The 19,002-nt window shown below is 42.4% G+C and overlaps 1 protein-coding gene across 2 annotated transcripts in view; it reads right to left on the bottom strand.

Moving 5' to 3' along the window:
• LOC142493334 (uncharacterized) overlaps positions 1 to 19,002 on the bottom strand; it is a 52,127-nt gene that overhangs the window by 9,472 nt on the left and 23,653 nt on the right. For both annotated transcript variants that reach the window (XM_075597162.1, XM_075597161.1), the window contains exons 3-8: positions 17,392 to 17,516; positions 15,223 to 15,347; positions 13,297 to 13,372; positions 11,758 to 11,807; positions 2,689 to 2,761; positions 600 to 733 (exon numbers count right to left, since the gene is read on the bottom strand). In XM_075597162.1, the coding sequence (XP_075453277.1) occupies positions 600 to 733; positions 2,689 to 2,761; positions 11,758 to 11,807; positions 13,297 to 13,372; positions 15,223 to 15,347; positions 17,392 to 17,516 (583 nt within the window). The remainder of the gene's footprint in view (positions 1 to 599; positions 734 to 2,688; positions 2,762 to 11,757; positions 11,808 to 13,296; positions 13,373 to 15,222; positions 15,348 to 17,391; positions 17,517 to 19,002) is intronic.

The following is a 19,002-nucleotide window of genomic DNA, read 5'->3' as shown; positions in this document are numbered from 1 at the left end:
CTCTGGCACACCCCTTTTTGAGCCCTGGCCTCTCTCTAGCACTGCACCATTTGGTCACATGATCTTCCCCACAGAACTTTGCATCTTTGGTCCTCTTCTGCTGCACTGACAGCCATTTAGTGAACACACAAGCTGAATCTTCACCGATCAGTCACAGGAGACCGAAACGATCGGCAACTTAGCTAAACACTTACTGTGTGGATTGTATTGATGCACATATTAAAAGAGGAAAAAAAATTAAAAAAATGTTTTTAAAAATGGCAGCTTGGACTACTGCTTTAAATGACCGCATCACACGGGCCAATAGGAAGCCCCAACAGATGCCACAGAAGATTTAAATGTCTATTTTGTTTCCCCTGGAGTGTCTCTCAGGAACCAGAGGGTCCCTGCCATTAAAATAAACATGGTTCAGCTCTGGAGACTCCCTTGCTTCCAACCCATGTTAAAAATAAGGGGAGGGGGCAAAATAAATTCTATAGGAGAAAGTGCTCTATTTTTGCTTTTCTCCCTTCTCCATGTTCAACAACTAGTATAGCATGTAAATTAAGAATAACCCTCAGATGTGCCCCTTGTATAAATGGAAGCATGGTTTCCCTTACACAGTTATACTCATTACAGGGTTGCTAGACTCTTCTGTAGAACTCTCCAGATGGTCTTCTTGTACGGTGTAAGCTCGTTTCGCTCTTCTGGTTGCCTTTCCATTTGTTGTCCATAGTGATTTGTTCCCAAACATCTAGTCAAACAAAAATGACATGGTATGGATTGCACTGGTGGATGGCATAAATGTATTTGTTACTGTCAAAATTAAAAGAGAGTATGTCATTAAAAGGAGCAATCCCGCTCCCACAGATATGTACCATTTATATTACCCCTTCCCTTGCTATCCACCTTGGTAATCCCAGCATGATGGTGAGGAGCCAGTTCTGCACTAGCCAAAAGCAGAATATCTGCATGCCACAGCAACAAACGTGTTTTTTTATTCGCTTGCCGGCAGTGGCGCAGCCGGCATCAATAAAATCCTCTCGAGAGGATATTCTCGTTTCAGGGGTGCGAGGCCAAAATGTGAGGTAGGGTCTTCTGGAAGGAAGACGGGGGTAATCACAATTATGGAGACCCACCTCACTTCAAAATATTTAAATAAACAAAATACAGATTGCTGCTTTCATGCAAGCTTGAACTAAATAAGCTTGCATGGAGACTTGTACATTTTTTCCTTTCTTTTTGGTGCAGAAAACCAGAACACAAGGTTGACATTCTGAGTTATTGGACAAGTTTGTGAGAATACGGTCAAGAATGAGAACACATTCAGACAGTTACGTGGAGACAGAATTCTACAGTAAAAGCAGAAAGCAAATCATAGAGGATCATAGAACAGGATGGAATAAACATGCTTTTTTTTGGCCGGATTTTAAAAAAAAATTCTCTTTACACTTTTGATGGACAATGTAGTAAAATGAAAGATGTGAATCACTGCGCAACATGCTTCACACCGGGTTGTATGGTACCAGCAGCTAAGAGGTCGCCATATCATGCAAGAAGTTTGTATGTACTGTATTTCAGTGGTGAACAAAAATATAAAATACTTAGGTGCTAGCCAGAATTTTTAGGAGCCAGCATTGTTAGGCACCTGACTTTCCTACCCGTCTGTGGCTCTGTGTCACCGTGTTTCTGTGACACTCATACGGACACCCTCGCATAGATAGACACTGACACAGACTCTCGCTCTCCTATCTCTCCACCCCTCCCCGAGCTGGTAGCTGGTAACTTGACCAATCAGGTCAGTCATCACTGCGCAAAGCACAGGCGCAAGGGGGTGCATTTCAGGCACCCAGACAACCGTGATTTTTCAATCCTTGCTGTATTTCATGTTTGCCGCCCTGGTTGCCGCTATCCGAGGTATACTTACTTTGCACTCAAATGGCACTCAAAAAGGTTGGCCAATGTACAGATGTAGCAAGACATATGGACCCTGGCGGCTCAGCATCGCAGACACTGTCTCTGGCACGGTGGACATCTGTAAATGTACCATTCCTACCAATTGTTTAAAGAAACTATATAAATGTGTAAAATTATTGTAGGTCTCTCCAGCAATGTAACTTGTTCATGTGACAAATGTTGACGCCCACGAAAATGCAATGTACTGTAACAGTTATTCTAATGATCCACGTTTAAATACTTTTCTGAATTTCTTTTAAAATTGGGCATAAGGTTAAAATCCGTGCAAATGCACAAAGTGATATAACTCGTTAATCTGCATGCCCGATCTGCAAAAGTAAAAAAAACACTCCAGGAAAATACATTGACTGTGTCGTCTGAAACAATTCTGCAGTCTTTACGTTTTGGAAAGAGGGAGATAAAATGGTGGAAATAATGTACAATGTATATACAGCACAGAAATGGACAAGTAAAATGTCAGAGCTGGTCAATGTGATGGAAGCCCACGTTCCCAAATACTGTATTTACATTAACACAAAATGGGTCACAGAGACATTGAAGTCTGGGCTCCACGGAAGAAAACCCTTGAAGCCTGGAACACAGACAATGCTCTGTTATAGAACCGAGGCAGTACTACTGCTCACATACAGAACCAACTCATGGTTATCCCAGGCTCCAAAGGAAACATGCAAGAAGTTACATTTATTGGTTTATCCGCAAGAGGATGGGAACTAAAACATTGCTAACTTTTACCTGGTCGATGTTTTGTGAAGTTTTGTGCACGGACAGTTGGTTGTAGTTACCAGTACTATCGATCATGAGGGGCCTAAAACACAATGCAAACACATCATCATTTATAAGTCAAACATATTCCACAATGCTCTACATTCAGGGACCGGCAGACAGGGACATACAAACATCATATGTCAATATGAGCACATGATCACTTGCAGACACAATAGATTCCCTGCTCATGATACATACAGTAAACACGTATAACTATCTCGCTTACCTCCGGTGCAATCATATACTACAACGGAATTATGTGTATGAAGTTTTAGCTTTCAATTACTAAAAATGATGACATCCATATAACACTGATGTTGTAAAATTTGTGTATAATTTATACGTCTCTACAAACTAATAATATAAAAAAAGGCTAGAACAGAACCGATTTCTTAAAAACAAATGTAGGATATTGCTTGATCTGCAGCTTTAAAAATTTACAAGTAGTACCGGTTTAACCACATTTAGTTGATGTGACTGTATGGAGAGGGGGTCTCTGGGAGTTGGAATATGGTATGGGGTCTCTGAGACACATTATGGTATGCCAAGACTGGACCTGGATGACAAGGGTGTTAATCAGTTTGTGCGAGGCTTGCGAATGAATTTCTAAGAGAAATGGAGAACAGAAAAGAGAAGGATTAGCAAGAAAAAGATGGTTTCCAGGCAGTTTAGGGCTCAAGATAAGATTACAGACGGTTAGGGGGTTCGGTAAAATAAATATGTGCCAAGCAGAAAAATATATCTTGTCAACAATATTCTTTATATGGGCATTGCATTGATTACACTGAATAATGATTGTGTAATCATGTATATCCGGCTGTTGAGTACAGGCATACCCCGGTTTGACACTCACTTTAAGTACACTCGCGAGTAAGGACATATGGCCCAATAGGCAAACGGCAGCACGCGCATGCGCCTGTCAGCACATCCTGAACAGCAATACCGGCTCCCTACCTGTACCGAAGCTGTGCGCAAGCGGGGAGACTATAAAGCCTGTTACAAATGCGTTATTTACATCAGTTATGCACGTATATGACGATTGCAGTACAGTACATGCATCGACAAGTGGAAAAAAGGTAGTGCTTCACTTTAAGTACATTTTCACTTTACATACATGCTCTGGACCCATTGCGTCCATTAAAGCGGGGTATGCCTGTATATATGCTTTTGTATCACTAATAATTTCAAGCCTTTGAGACTTCCTCATTTTGGTCTCCTTGCATATGCTTGGTAATAAAAATCATTACTCATTTATCTTATTTTGGCTTGGACATTCGATTATTTATTCAGGCAACAACATTGGTATACAAACATTTTCACTCTGTTTACTTAGAATTTAGAGGCATTGCCAGAGTGAAAATGTTTGTATACCAACTAAATGTTGTCAATCACGCCTGTACTACTTGTGAATTCTTAAAGCTGCAGACAAGCAATATCCTGTCCTATATGAATCAGTTCCACACTGAGAAAATATTTGTAGCAATGGAAAAAAAAAATGTTAAAAAAAATTCTGAATTACATTTTTAATGTATTATAAGCATTTTTTGTTTCTATAACAACCATTAAAAAAGTCACATCCCCTACCTCTTCTGAAACAGGCTCTGGCACACCACTTTTTGAGCCCTGTCCTCTCTCTAGCAGTGCACCAATTGTATCTAGTGACTGCCTGGTCACATGATCTTCCCCACAGAACTTTGCATCTTTGGTCCTCTTCTGCTGCACTGCCGAATCTTTGCCGATCGATCACAGGAGAACGGATCGATCAGCAAGTTAGCTAATTACTTAGTGTAGATTGTATTGATGCACATATTAAAGGGAAAGAAAATGAAATACAAAAAAAAAAAAAAACAGCAGCTTAGACTGCTGCTTTAAGCGATGATAATAAAAGCATTGTACTGAATGTTGCTATTGAAATATTCATACGGAAACTGTAATACTGTGTGTAGTGGGCCTTCAAAACTGTGCTACTCTTCCCTCATCAGGGAAACCCTGACAGACCAGATTTTAGGAATGACCACTAAATTGCCAAGCGCACATGTATGCTTTACCCTATGCATGAATGTGTGAGCGGTTAGTTATCCACAAAACATGCTCTGGCTAAGGTGCCCTGAAAAGAGTATTAATAGACATTGTTACATAGTAGATGAGGTTGAAAAAACACAATGTCCATCGAGTTCAACTTATGTTACATTTTGTTCATGCAGATACTAATCACACACACACACACACACTATCCAACAGTGAAACATTATCCAATGATGTCACATAATGGGAAAAATACATTTCTTTATGACTCCAGTACTGGCAATGAGATTTCTCACTGGATCAACATTATTCTTACATTTTTTTATTTTTTTTTAATAATGTCCAACCTTAAAGATATGTATTGTATCTGCCATTACAGACTCAATCTGTAGTAAATTTCACATTTTAACTGCCCGTACTATGAAGAACCATTTTCTTCAGATGAAACCTCCTTTCCTCCAATGTCAAGGAATGACCCTGTGTCATTTGAACTATCCTTGGGATAAATCGTTCCCTTGAAAGGTCCTTGTATTGACTCCAAATATATTTCTAAATAGTTATATCCCCCTCTATGATGCCTCATTTCTAATGTAAATAAACCTTTCCTCAGAAGTCAAACCCTTTATTCATTTGGTGGCTCTTTGCACTTTTTGCAGTTCCATTATGTATTTTTATGGAGTGGTGGCCCAAACTGTACTCCTTATTCAAGACGTGGTCTTACTAAGGATTTATACAGTGGCAAAATATTGCTCCCTTCCATCCATGCCCAATTTTATGCAATAATATCCAATTAGCCTCTGCAGCTACTGGCTGACACTGAGCACTATTGCTAAGCCTGCTATCTAGACGCACTACTAAATCCTTCTCCATCAAAGATTTACCTATGTTTGCCCCATTTAGTTATTATTATGTAGCCTTCCTATACTTCATTCCCAAATACATAACCTTACATTTATTGGAATTAAAAACCTCTGCCATTTCCCTAAATTTCCAGTTTATCCAACTCCTTCTGTAGAGAAATTACATCCTGTTTTGGTTTTACTACTTTATTCGCTATGCCAACCTAAAGGTGATTAATAAAAAAAAGTTAAAAGACAGTGGTCCCAGTATCGAACCTTGAAGTACTCCACTCACAACTTTAGCCCAACCTGAAAAGGTTCAATTTGTGACCACCCTCTGTTGTCCATCCTTCAACCAGTTTTCAATCCAGGTTCAAAAATATTCACTCAGACCAACCTCCTCTATTTTCTACACTAACCTCTTGTGCATTGCACAGGGTTGGCCACCTTCTACTCAAGCCAACTTGGAGATATTAGTTTTTCAACTGCTCTTACCTATCAGCGGCGTCCTCTCAGCATCTTCCCTCTGCAACTCTTCTCAATATGGCCGTATGGTGCCACGTTGCCATGCCAACGAGATGCAACGTGATATGGCAGCGGGACGCCAAGGCGTAACGTGGCGGTGCTACGCGACATCGTGACGTAGTGTCTTGTTGTCATGTGTCAAGTGGCGCGGTTACGATGCGTTACTGTTGGCATGGCAACGCGGCGCCATTAGACGCTGGGTGGCCATTTTGAGGACAGTTGCAGGGTGAAGACACCAGAGCATGCCATGTCTCAGCTGCCCTCCCAGGGTTGCTGCCACCCGGAGGTTTACCAGGTAAACCTGTAGCCCGGAGATACAAAGCCAAAACCGGTAGTCTCCGGGTGAATCCCAGAGTGGTGGCAACCCTGGCATTGCATAGTCTAAATTCATACTTACATGCTCAAAGAAACTTATAAAGTTAATTTGGCATGAGCTACCCTCATAAATCCATGATAACTATTACTAATAATTTTGTAATCCAATAGGTATTTCTGCATATCATCCCTAATTAAACTTTCAAGTAGCTTCCCCATTATTGATGTCAGGCTTATAGGTCTGTAATTCCAAGGTTATCTAGCTACCTTTTTAAATAAAAGTGCCATCTCTGCTTCAAATCAATATTGTGGTACAGAGCCTGCGAAAATGGAGTCCTTAAATAATAAATATAATTGTCTGGCTATTAATGAATTTCATTCCTTAGGAACACTTGGGTGCACAAGAAAAGGCCTTTATTTACCTTCATTTTATCAAGCCACCTTTGTACTTCTTCCTTTGCTAACCAAATGTTAATGTTGAAGTTGTGGTTTCGTCCAATGGTTCATACTAAAGTAAAGAATGTGTTTAATACCCGTCTTCTCCTTTGCACGCCAATTTCACACTGAAAGGATCCTATACTGTATTATCTTTACCAATCCTTTGTTATTAATGTACTTGAATAACTTTTTAGGGATGTTCTAGAATGTATTTGCGTTTTTTTCGTGAGCAGGGCCGCTGACGGGGGGATAATGTCAGGACAAGTGTTCTGGAACCAGTCCGTGTGGGGGGCCTGGCCAGCCAGCTCTGAAAGTTTGGCCCGGCCATAGGTCGAGCTCAACTATTTTGTCCGACTGCCGAGAGGCCTGGTGCGGGAGAGTGAGGGAGGCCCGAATCAGCGTGGGAGAGCCGGGGCCGGCGGCAACCAGAGTAAAAAAAAAAAAAGTTAAATAAAAACATGTTTTTATTTAGCTTTACCGTGTGCGCGCGTGTACGGTGTCCTCTCAAAGCTTACATGCTACCTGCAAACATTTAGCAGGGGTACTTAATCAGGAATTCATCAAAATATTTAATGGTAATGTTTGGGGAGAGAGACGACTGAATTTGTGCAGCAGATCGGACACCTACCGGATCCAAACTCACTCAAACATATAGATTTCATGGATTTCCTAACTAACTAGTTTCAGCCTTCATGAGAATGTTATATATTTTTAACATCATGTACTAATTGTTCCGTTACAGAACGGGACTTTATCCCGATTTCATGGTACGATTAGATTTCATAATATGAACTAGGATGACACACTATAACAGTTTTTTTTCTGATTGGTTAATAATAAAATAGCAATAGCCACTATTTTGTACTACGAGTAGTTTTTTGTCATGTTTTGAAGTCTTGAAGAAAAAGTTGCATTATCATAAACAAGGATCTATTAATACTGAACAGTGACTGGGATAAGCTCTAGGAAGGTCCGGTAGCCGGACAGTTGTCAGGCTCAACCACCAGCGCCGGCCAGGCCCCACGCAGCCACCAGCATGAGAGAGAGGCCCGGGCGTGGGAGAGTGAGGCCTGCGGCAGTGTGGACGAGAGGAGGGGTGAGAATGAGACAGGGGGTGTGGGGGAGAAATAGGGGAGGAGGCTCACGAGGTGTGAAATGGGGGGCTCGCAAGACCACCGACATTGGAGGGGGGCAGTCTAAACTCTAGTCCTGGGCACCGGGAAATCTGTCGGCGGCCCTGTCTATGTGCAAGAAGATAGCCTAAGGTACAGATCCACAACCATTTACCAATCAGACACCACAGGGAAACTTCCCCCCCCCCCTCCCTCCCTATAGATCATACATCCCAGAACATATGGACACTCAATAGCTTGTGTACACATCAGCGCACCCCCTTTTGCACCTGTGAGTGTCACTCACTAGTGCAACCTTTTTTGCATAATGTCATGTTAAGACTAACAATGTGTCTTCAAAGGACAAAAACAACAAGTTAGGTCACGTTTTCTCCCATAATGAGCTTAGGGTTAACTATAACAACCAAAAGTAATGACAAATGATATGCAAATTATGTTACCATAATATTGCATATCTACTAAAGGTTTGTGAAGAATAATGCATGGAATAAAGGTTACTTTAGTTAGGTCCTACCTAAACTTGGTTTTACTCACATTCAGACCATCAAATAGGGCTTTTACATGATCTGGATAAGTGTAAATCCATAGTTAGGCATGAATTAACCAACTTAGCGCTCCCTCTCTCCCTCTCTCCCTCTCTCCCTCTCTCCCTCTCTCCCTCTCTCCCTCTCTCCCTCTCTCCCTCTCTCCCTCATTTCAGGGCCTGGATCGGAGTAACTCTAAGACATACTGTACTTAACATCACATTGTTGGCAGATATGGCAACATTATGCTACAATACCGTAACATTAAGCATATGCTAATACGGTGTACAATGGCCATTGTTTTCACATAATTAGCTTTGAGGATACGTGTTAACCTCAGGGAACAGTGTCCGTTACGGCTTTTGATAATGTCCCGTTATGAGCCCCGATTTCCCGGATCTAGCACTTGGAGATAGCCGCCCTTGGATATAGGTTCCAGGAACATGCGAGGCACATAAATAAAAGATGCATGCTATAGACTAGTACAGCGGTGCGCAAACTGTGGGGCGCGACCCCCAGGGGGGGCGCGAGACTGCCGGTGGGGGGGCGCCGGGTTTACAGAGGCCCCGCGCGCTTCCCGAAGGCACTTAAATTAAGTGCCGCGGGAGCTGCAGGGCCTCTGTAAACCATACTTACCCGTGACTCCGGCGGCTTCCTTCTAGCGTCGCCATGGCAACGCGGCGTCATGACGCTGGAGGGCGGATAATTGGTGGTTAAGGGGGGCGCGGAAGAGAGAGGACCGCCGGCAGGGGGGCGCAGGGAAAAAAGTTTGCGCCCCCCTGGACTAGTCTCTGGTGAATATGAGTGTGATAAAGAAAAGTTGTACATCACTTCAAAAGTACGAGTCACATATGTATTAGAAATACATAAAAGCCAATGTTTTGGCTCACGGGGACCTTCATGAGGACTTTGTGTAAAAAAATGTTTGCTGTACAGTACTCTGAAACTTCCTCTTGATGGATTTCCTTGTGCACTGGCTGGAACGGTACAACCAGGAAGCGCGCCTGCGGAGGGAAGCTCTGCCGTGTGTTCGTGCAGTCGAGACTTTTTCGCGCCTACACTGGCTACCCGCTGCCGCCTGTGGTCAGTATTGGTTCCCCTCATTGTAGCTACCATACGGGTTTTTCATAGAACTCCCACTGAGATCGTTTCATCTGATTAACTTTGGTTTTGTGTTTTTATGTTATGTTATACTTCATAGAAGCTAGTATGGGGCTAGTATCCCTTTATATGGGAATGCCCATGCATTTTATGTAAGTGTATATGTATTTCTGGACGTTATTTAGTTAATTTTCATGTGTTGTGGATATTATTTATTGTGACACATTGTTTTTTTTGGTCTTTTGACCAGATATTAAAATTGTTATATTTAAAATGTAATCCGTAGTTCGCATTGTTTTTTTGTCTTTCTGGGAGCTCCTCTGGGAGTTCTCCACTTTGAGTGTATGAGGAATGACTCCTAGCGTGCAAAGCTGCAAACGGATTATCCTAGCTGATTTTAAAAAGGACAGCACGAGCGCAGAAACTCTGCTGTTTGGCTGAACGGGACTCGATCCAGATAATCCCATGGTACGACTAGATTTCATAATCTGAACTAGGATGGCACACTATTATAACAGTTTTTTTTTCCTGATTGTTTCGGTCTCATTTGACATTGTTAATAATAAAATAGCGATAGCCACTATTTTTTACGACTACTTTTTTTGTTTTGTTTTGAAGTCTTGAAGAAGAAAAAAGCTGCAATATCATAAACAAGTATCTATTAATACTGAACAGTGACCGGGATTAGCTCTGGAAGCGTAATGCATGATACAGGAACCTTTCTTTGATCATTGCACTTAGTCAAAGGGTGGTAGATTCATGGAATAGCCTCCCAACAGAGTGAGAGAGGCCCATGCAGTAAGGTCATTGAAACATGTTTGGGATACAGATGAGGCTATCCTAAATGTTAAAGGATCATCCATACCAAATAAGTAAACATGGGAAGGATGTTGATCCAGGGAATAATCTGATTGCCAATTCAGAGTCAGGAAGGAATTAATTTTTCCCCCTTATGAGATATTAGATGACGTTTCACTGGTGTTTTTTGTTTCCCTTCCTCTGGATCAATATACTGTAAGTATAGATATAGGATAAAGTATCAGTCGTCTAAATTTAGCATAGGTTGAACATGATGGACGTACGTCTTTTTTCAACCTCATCTACTATGTAACTATGTAAAGAAAGACAATGACCACGAGTGGTCTGAGGTTTCACAGCAGATAGGAAAATGGCGAGATTCGGTGGGCCATACCGTTGAAGGGAATCGGAAGCTGTGGCTGCCTCTGTTGAGGAAAGAATCAAAAACGACTCCGATCATCATTTCCGACCTTCAGAAGATGATATACAGATGTAGCAAAGCTTATTGTTCCCAGCACAGGCGCAAGGCGCGGCGGTCCCAACTCCGGAGAATTAACGCTGCGGGGGGAGGAGAAAGGTGTACGACCCAGATGCATGGACGCCCTCCCCCCCAGTGTGACCGCGCCAAACACTGTCTCCAGAGCCACGCTTTTTTCGACTGCGGCTCCGGAGACAGCAAGTCTTGCTACATCTGTATGCCTTGGAGGCAGCAAACCCATATAAGAATAAGGCCCCATTTAAATGTTTAGCATAGACTATTCCACAGCAATATGCCATTTAGATAGTCTCTTGTAAACCTGCAATGCAAGACCGGTTTTACAGTTGCTGTATTTCAACAAAAACACACTTACAAATGGATCATTTGATAATAGTGGGCGAGGAAGAACAATCAACTGCAAAAAAAGTGTCAAGTTGTCCACGTCATCTCACGGGAGTCACAACAGTTCAACTCAGAACCAACCCCAACAAATTCAAATTCCAGCTGATTAATGTATAACTTTTATTCCTGTCCTTCAAAAAAAATATGTGCATTCCACTTTGTATTCAGTTGGGAGGTTGTGCGATGCACAAATGTGTACTCAGAAAATTGAAAGCACAGAATTTAAGACGTACATGTAAATATATTTATTGTCATGCGTATGCAGTACATACATTTCTTAAATGTATTTGTGTATCAAGTGTTTGCAATATTGCCAAAAGCTGGCTTTTTAGCCTTCGTGCTCACTTTTCCTAAACGTGCATAAGAAGCTGTCACAATCTCCCAAAAATATTGCTATGTAACCCCTCCATTGTCGCTCTGTTTGACTTGTGATTTTAAATATAGGTATGAATACTTACTGGTTTGCTTGCAAATTTGTGATTCTGTCATAGGACTGAGATGGGGCAACCTAAATAGGAAGAAAATAAAAGAATTCAAATATACATTTCAGCAATAATAGTACTGTTGTTAGTATTAAATATATTTAGTTCCTGCAGTGGGTTAAAGCAGCAGAGCAGACAGCATTGCGTTTTATTTTTATATTTATTAAGGAATTGAAGCAGGGGGTCTCTGGAGCAGAACGGTGTTAATTGCAGTGCCGGGGACCCCCTGCTTCCAGAGATACATATCTCCATAGGGGGTGCCGGCGTCCCTGTGCAGTTTAAATATATCTCGGTCACGCAGGCCAATAGGTCGCCGCAACTGATGACATCACGGCTTCCTACTGGCCTGCGTGACATTTAAGCCACTATTATGCTAGGCACACAAGTTCCCTGGCTGCAGAGATACCGCCACCCCCTTACGGAAGTACCTCTGAAAGCAGGGGGTCCCCAGAGCAGAAAGTAACACTATTGAGCTCCGGAGACGCCCTGCTTCAATGCTGTAATAAAAATAAAACGCAATGCGGTCTTTTCTGCCACTTCAACCCACTGCAAGAACCAATTGTACTTAATACTAACAGTACTATTATTGCTATGCTTGCCTTGGCTGTACAATGCCTTTTACAATACACACATTTTTAGACCTGAATTTACATTATCTTCTACAGTTAAAAATATATGTTGCTCTGTTTTTCACCAGTTTCTCAACCACAGGAGCTTAGTAAATAGCTATTTTTCTCTCTCCATATATTTGATTTGGGATATAGCATCAATATAAACAAAAAAAAGTAACATTTCAGTGTTACATTATATAACAGTATACAAGCAGGCGTGGGTCTGTGTGTATCTTTTCTGTGTGTAAATGTGTGTATATCATTGTACAGATCAGCGAGTCTGTAACAAGACTAAGTTAGTATCTGCGTGAATCTGTGTGTTTCTTCATGCAGTGAAGATTCAGACCGCCAGCATAAGATTCAGACCGCCAGCAACTACACATGCAACAAGATTTCTGGTCCTCAACGCTTTAGATCAGTGCTCAAGACACCCCCAACAGGTCAGGTTTTCAGGATATCCCTGCTTCAGCACAGGTGGCTCAATCAGTGGCTCAGTCTTCAACACGGCCACCTGTGCTGAAGCTGGAATATCCTTAACACCTGTTGGGGGTTCTTGAGGACTGGAGTTGAGCACCTCTTCTGTAGCTGAACAAGCGATAATCCTACGGTGTCACAATCGCGTCACCGAGGACACTAAGCTTTGCTACATCTGTATAAATGGCAAAGTGTACATTGTCAGAAGGCCCAATAACACACTGTTCTTGCGTTGCTCACTCGGCTGGTAGCAAAGGGGTAACATTTGTGCTTACAATATATTTACCCTTTCTGACTCCCCCATCTGCTATCTCTACTTAATATGTAGGGGCTGCATCACTTAAAATATAAATACAGTGTGAAAGTCACATCGGGGAGATCACCCCACCGGTGAGCAGTTGTGGTCCGGGCAAAGATTTGTATCACTCACAGACTCAAACCGCTGCTGGTGCAGCAAATGTTTCTGCCTTAAATCAAGAACTTCCTTCCACAGCGTCTCGTTCTCCCTAAGCAACAAAGAGAAAGCAACTATTACATGCATTATTTATTTTCCAGTCGAAGAAAGGTGCACAATCTTAAGTTATACCGATCCTCTACATTGTCAGGGGGTCTGTAACACACAAACAGGCAGTCCTGAGTAAACAGGTCACCTAGTCAGACACCTTGTCACAGCTGGCTGTGTAAGGCCGCGCTTAATAGTCCTGGCGAAGGCGTCGTCACACTGCGGTCGCTGAAAAAAATCAAATTGAATTGACTTTCAGAGATCGCAACCAAGCCGTAGTGCCGCTCCTACTATAAATGCACGTGACGGATTCAAAGCATTTGTTTTGACGCGACGTTGCGTCGCCGGGACTATAAGCGCGACCTATGTTTCCGTGTAGCAGGTAACCATAGTACGTAAAAGTGGTGTTTTCCAGCATTTTACCAACCGGCAAGCTTTAGTATCTGCAATTTATGATCTATCCCTATACAAATCTTCTATGTAGTAACTGGAAACCATGCCCAAGCTATCCGGCACCCCCAGATCACAATGAGAATTTGCGAGTGCAGTCAGATATTTGAGACAGTATCACAGTAGTATTACTACTTAATTGGCGAGTACTTGTATAGTATTTGATACGTTATAAAGAATTGTAATTCTTTGAAAATTTGTACTCCAAGTATGGCATGGCACACCTAAGTTACCCAGTATTTTTACTTACCAGACGCCTCTCACGTCCAGCACATGCCGAATAACAGAGCTTTTACGGTAATATTATTTTTGGAACAGGATACTGTCAGTAAATAAAGCATGGACCCTTGCAGAGTGCTGATACAAGATAACATGATCATGCTTTTTATATGAACCCTTACAATACATTGTTGGTCTATCCATTGCTGAAGGGATTAATACACGCTACCATTTGTCTGCGCCCTTTATTCTTAGCATTCTGGATTTATCCTGTGTGTGAATATATGCATGCATACATATACATATATAGCGATAGAGAGATATGCAAATGAGCACACGGTAATATTTCCATTGGCTATATACTTTACGGTGGAGGGTTTTCTGGCACTTTTTTTACCCACCATAACTTAACTAGTGTGTGGTGGATACCTATCCAAGCTTCAAATTGCAAAGCCAGTATAACCAGCCTCACACTGATGAGACCCTATAGGTCGAAACAGCTGTCTGTGGGTAGGTTTACTGGCAATGCATCTTAACCCAGGCTGTGCTGAAAATCTGTTCAATGCAGCAAGCATAAGCTTATTGGGGTCCATGTCAACATGGATTTGAAGCAAAAGGAGGCACGGTGTGTTCATTTGCATGTCATTTCCCAGAATCCCTTGCTGCAGTGGAAGCACTGTATGATGGGCGATAATGGTGAAAAGCGGGGTTGCAGACACGTCTAAGACATGCAAATGAGCACACAGTAATATTTCCATTTGATAGATAGAGAGATTATCACACACATTAGGAGAGATATTCCCAGCAGTGAGGAGGAGTAGAGAGAGGAGATGAGAAGAGGATTTGTGGGGGTGCTTTTTATTGAGGGGCGTCGAAGTTGTTGGAAAAGGAGGTGTGTAAATAGAGGTGCAGTGTCTGGGCACAGGTGGAGGGAAGGAGAGAGGAAGAGATGTGGATAGGAGAGTGGTGGCTTCTATTTTCAATTTTAATGCATCACCTTTATATAAACTGCATTTAACATCTAATGCAGGAGTGGCAATCTCCTGTCCTCACGGGCCACCAACAGGTCAGGTGTTAAGGATATCCCTGCTTCAGCACAGGTGTTAAGGATATCCCTGGCTGAGCCATGTGGCCCGAGAGGACAGGAGTTGGCCACTCCTGCTCTATTGTAACTACCTCCCATACCTCTTTAAAGATTCCACAGTTGAATCCATGACATCTTGTCTTCCTTGCACCTGATGCAGGAACGCCAATATTTTGTGCATGTCTTCTGGTCCCATTTTGCCCTCTTCAATACGGGGAACAGGAACCTGGCAAGAAATGAATGGAAGCTATATAATGGTAGAGTCACGATTTTGGTGATGCAGGGTGTAGGGTTACCCCAGCCAAAAAATATTACCGTTTTTCCTGATTCACTGATAACTTATCCTTTAGGTTTGCCTTTGTGTTTCTGTATTATAATATGTACATTTATGGGAGAAACATTACAAGTGGGCCGTATTAACATTTCTTTTTGACACTTGAGTTTTCCGGTTTTTAAGAAGCATTTTGAGGGGGGAGAGTTTGACCTTATTGTAGACTATATAACTTACTATGAAACTAGTAGCGCTGCAGCATTCTTCCCTCTGTTTGGTATGCACTCCTAATGACAGCACACCATGAACATTGAGGTTATCTTTAGAAATGGCTCAGCTGATAAAAATATGGCTAAGAAAGCCATTCATTGCATATGGGGAAGGTGTTATTCACCGAACCTTGTGTGTATATTTTACTTTCTCTGGAACCAGTCACCAGCATTAAAACATTTGTAGTGCTGCATTATACAATCTCAGCCTCTCTCCCTCATTACATTGTCTGCCCTGGTTGGTCATAAACACAGCACCACCCAGTTACTACCGTTATCCTTCTTCATTCTTCTCTGTTATTCCCATATCCATCCTACCACGCTGATCCACTATTAGTAAAGGTTTTTTATATTTTACTTTTTTTCTGGTGACTAGCACAGGGGTGCTCAACTCCAGTCCTCAAAACACACACCACCCCCCAGGTCAGGTTTTCAGGATATCCCTGCTTCAGCACAGGTGGCTCAATCAGTGCTGAAGCAGGGGTGGGAAGGTCTTGGAGGCTGTAGTTGAGCACCCCTGGACTAAGCTAAGAACATTTAGGATCGACCTGGTGAAGAGAGAAGGCTCTCTCACAAACTACTGTCAATATTAAAGATCATTAAAAAGATTTCACAACCAGTGAATGTGTTGATACATTTTCTCCTGCAGTTTTGACTGGACTGATATAGCCTCATTTATCTTGCTTGGTTCCCTGAAATTTGCATTTCTCTTTGAGGGACGCCTCAACAGAATAGATGTAGACCGTTAGTTTCATATTAACCGTAGCGGGACTTTCATACCCTCTATTTCCTATCAGTAGAAAGGGCTAAGCCCTGCAACATCAAACGGAAAAAGAAACGTTCTACTATTAGGAGTCAAGAACCTAAGAATATTGAACACGATGCAGCGGCCGTTATTGCCATCACTGGCACATTGCAGCAGGAAACAACGCGCCAGTGGGAGCAGCTGCCGCTTAACACGTTATTACACCTGTTGGCATGCGCAGTGACGCCTGCCACACCTGTAGTTCATAAGGCTGCAGTCACAGTATATACTGAAGCACGCGCGCCCGGCGGGGGGCGGTGCGTGCACAGCGATCTACGGTCTTTGGAGGCAGGGATTGCAACGGGAGGGGGCGTGGCGGGGAGTTTGCAGGGGCGTGGCCATGACCTCACACGGCTGGTTCGCCCTCATTGGTTGAACTGCCGGGGGGGGAGGGAGGTCTGGCCACGCCTCCGCCGCAAGTTGCAAATACAATGTTTTTGTATTTGCAAAAACTTGCAGTAGAGCGCGGCTGCACCTTCCGCGACGCGGTAATTACTGGGACCGGACTGTTTGGGGGGCGGTGCTTGTACGCACAGCGCACGCCGAAGCAACCCCACTCCCCAAGAAGGCTATTTGAGTTTTACTAGCATACTGTAATGTCAGTAGTTTGCCCCCTGCGCATGTCCCGCCATTTTCTTTTTACAGTTGTTCTAGTGTTAAAAACAGCTTCCGAGGTTACCATGGTAACCGTTACACGGCAGCAGGCACTGGGGAGAGCTTCAATTCAAGCTTCATTTTAATCTCCCGGATACTTAATATTTTAAACGCATCCTATTTGAAAACCTAAAAAAACAACTGTTGAAAGGACAAGTAGAGATCTCTAATAGGAAGTATAAATAAAAGGTCTACCAGCAAGGACTGCAGCTTTAAAATACAGCGCATGTTCAGAGAAACGGCTCTTTCACCGGCACTAACAAGTAGTTACCTTCCTTTTAATCTTTGTTAGTAGCTCTTCCTGGCCACGCTTGAAACAGAGGTGTTGATATTTTCCTTGACCATACTCTTGCTTAGCTACGCCGGACTCGTCATGCACAACTTTATGGAAGCCATCTATGAACAAAACAATAGAGCCAATTATTTGCAGGTAATGGCGGCATTCTGGTATGTGCGCACTTTGCACAGGAAAAGGCTAAACATGCCCCTTTCCTGTATAGGAATGAAGGTAGAAGAAGGGGGGGCGGGGAAATCAAATTACAATCAAAAATCATTTTTTGGTATGCAATTCAGTTTCTGGCTTTAAGTGATTTTCTTCATGCAACAAAATGATGAAAAACAGCTTTTTCCTTCCAATAATAAGAATATTTATGTTTGAATAGTGGCATAGAGGCAAAAACACCACCATGTGTACGCAGAGCGGTGCAGGATTCATGTCGGTTATCTGCCCCACATTCAGTAGTTTACCATCTAGTACTTGGTGCTGTTGACACACAGAGAGGAACTATTTCCTAAGAATCACAAGTGGATGGCACAAAGATTCTTGTCTTATCCGATCAGGAAACAGCACTTATTAAATGCAATGGTTTCTTCTCGTTTTATGTTGCTTTTTAAGGGGACTGCATCTCTCTAAGCCACTAAAAATAAATAGACTTCATATTTTTAAGTGATTAAACTGCTGATTGTGTATGTGTTTTACAACACACACTGGCAGACCGTGAACTGTTTTGTAATATCAGTAGATCTGTAACGCCCAACTACCCAAGTCTTTTAAGCAAGGATAATTAACACTGTAATTATAAATGAACAGGTATGGAGGTAGTGAACTGACATAAATGGCAGGCAACTGCATATGTTCTTTAGAAAATAGGGTCAACTCACTCTGGGTGAGATGGACTAGACTCAAGTTAGGTCACACAGCGTGACGTGACCTAAAACAGGTACGAACACCATGTTCCAAATTACCATCCTGTTCACAAAGATAATTATATGCAAAAATAACAGCCGTAACTGAGCTCATTAGCATAGGCCTTCTTCCACTTCCTCACACTAACCTTAAAGGAGTTTTGTGAATAGGGGATGATATGATAAACATTTGCATCTCATTTAGTTAACGCTATGCTTTTACGATAGAAAACATGGCGTGATGTTAGATTATGGTCCTGAATACCGCGCTATTATTAACGTGACGTTCCGTTAGGTAAGCGTCCTGTCCAGTGACCAAGCGGACTTTAGTGAATCCGGGCCTCAGAGAGCTGGAGAACTGTGGGTGTCAGTGTGACTGTACCTTTAGGAATCATATTTACGGACGCATAAAGGCCAGCAGCGTTCAGATACGTGCGACCTCCACTAGGGCACTCAAACGTTTAGGGGGCGCTTCTATATCCACGCAAGCAGCCATTCAGGTCATTTTTTGGCCGAAAATGCCATTTTCTCTCAATGGGGATTTGTGGCAGAAAAAGCCATTTCGACACAGAATATAGAATTTACCCCCAAGGCATGCGCCCAAATTTGATTGTTATTACTGTTGTGAAGGGAAACAATAACCCACAGTCCCTGCAGTAAATGAAAAAAAACTTTCCAAAATGTATTTTTTATGCTG

The sequence above is a fragment of the Ascaphus truei genome, chromosome 4 (assembly GCF_040206685.1).
Source record: "Ascaphus truei isolate aAscTru1 chromosome 4, aAscTru1.hap1, whole genome shotgun sequence".
Classification (NCBI taxonomy): Eukaryota; Metazoa; Chordata; class Amphibia; order Anura; family Ascaphidae; genus Ascaphus; species Ascaphus truei.
Note: the sequence above shows the minus strand (reverse complement) of the source record. Positions and strands in the feature narration are given on the sequence as shown.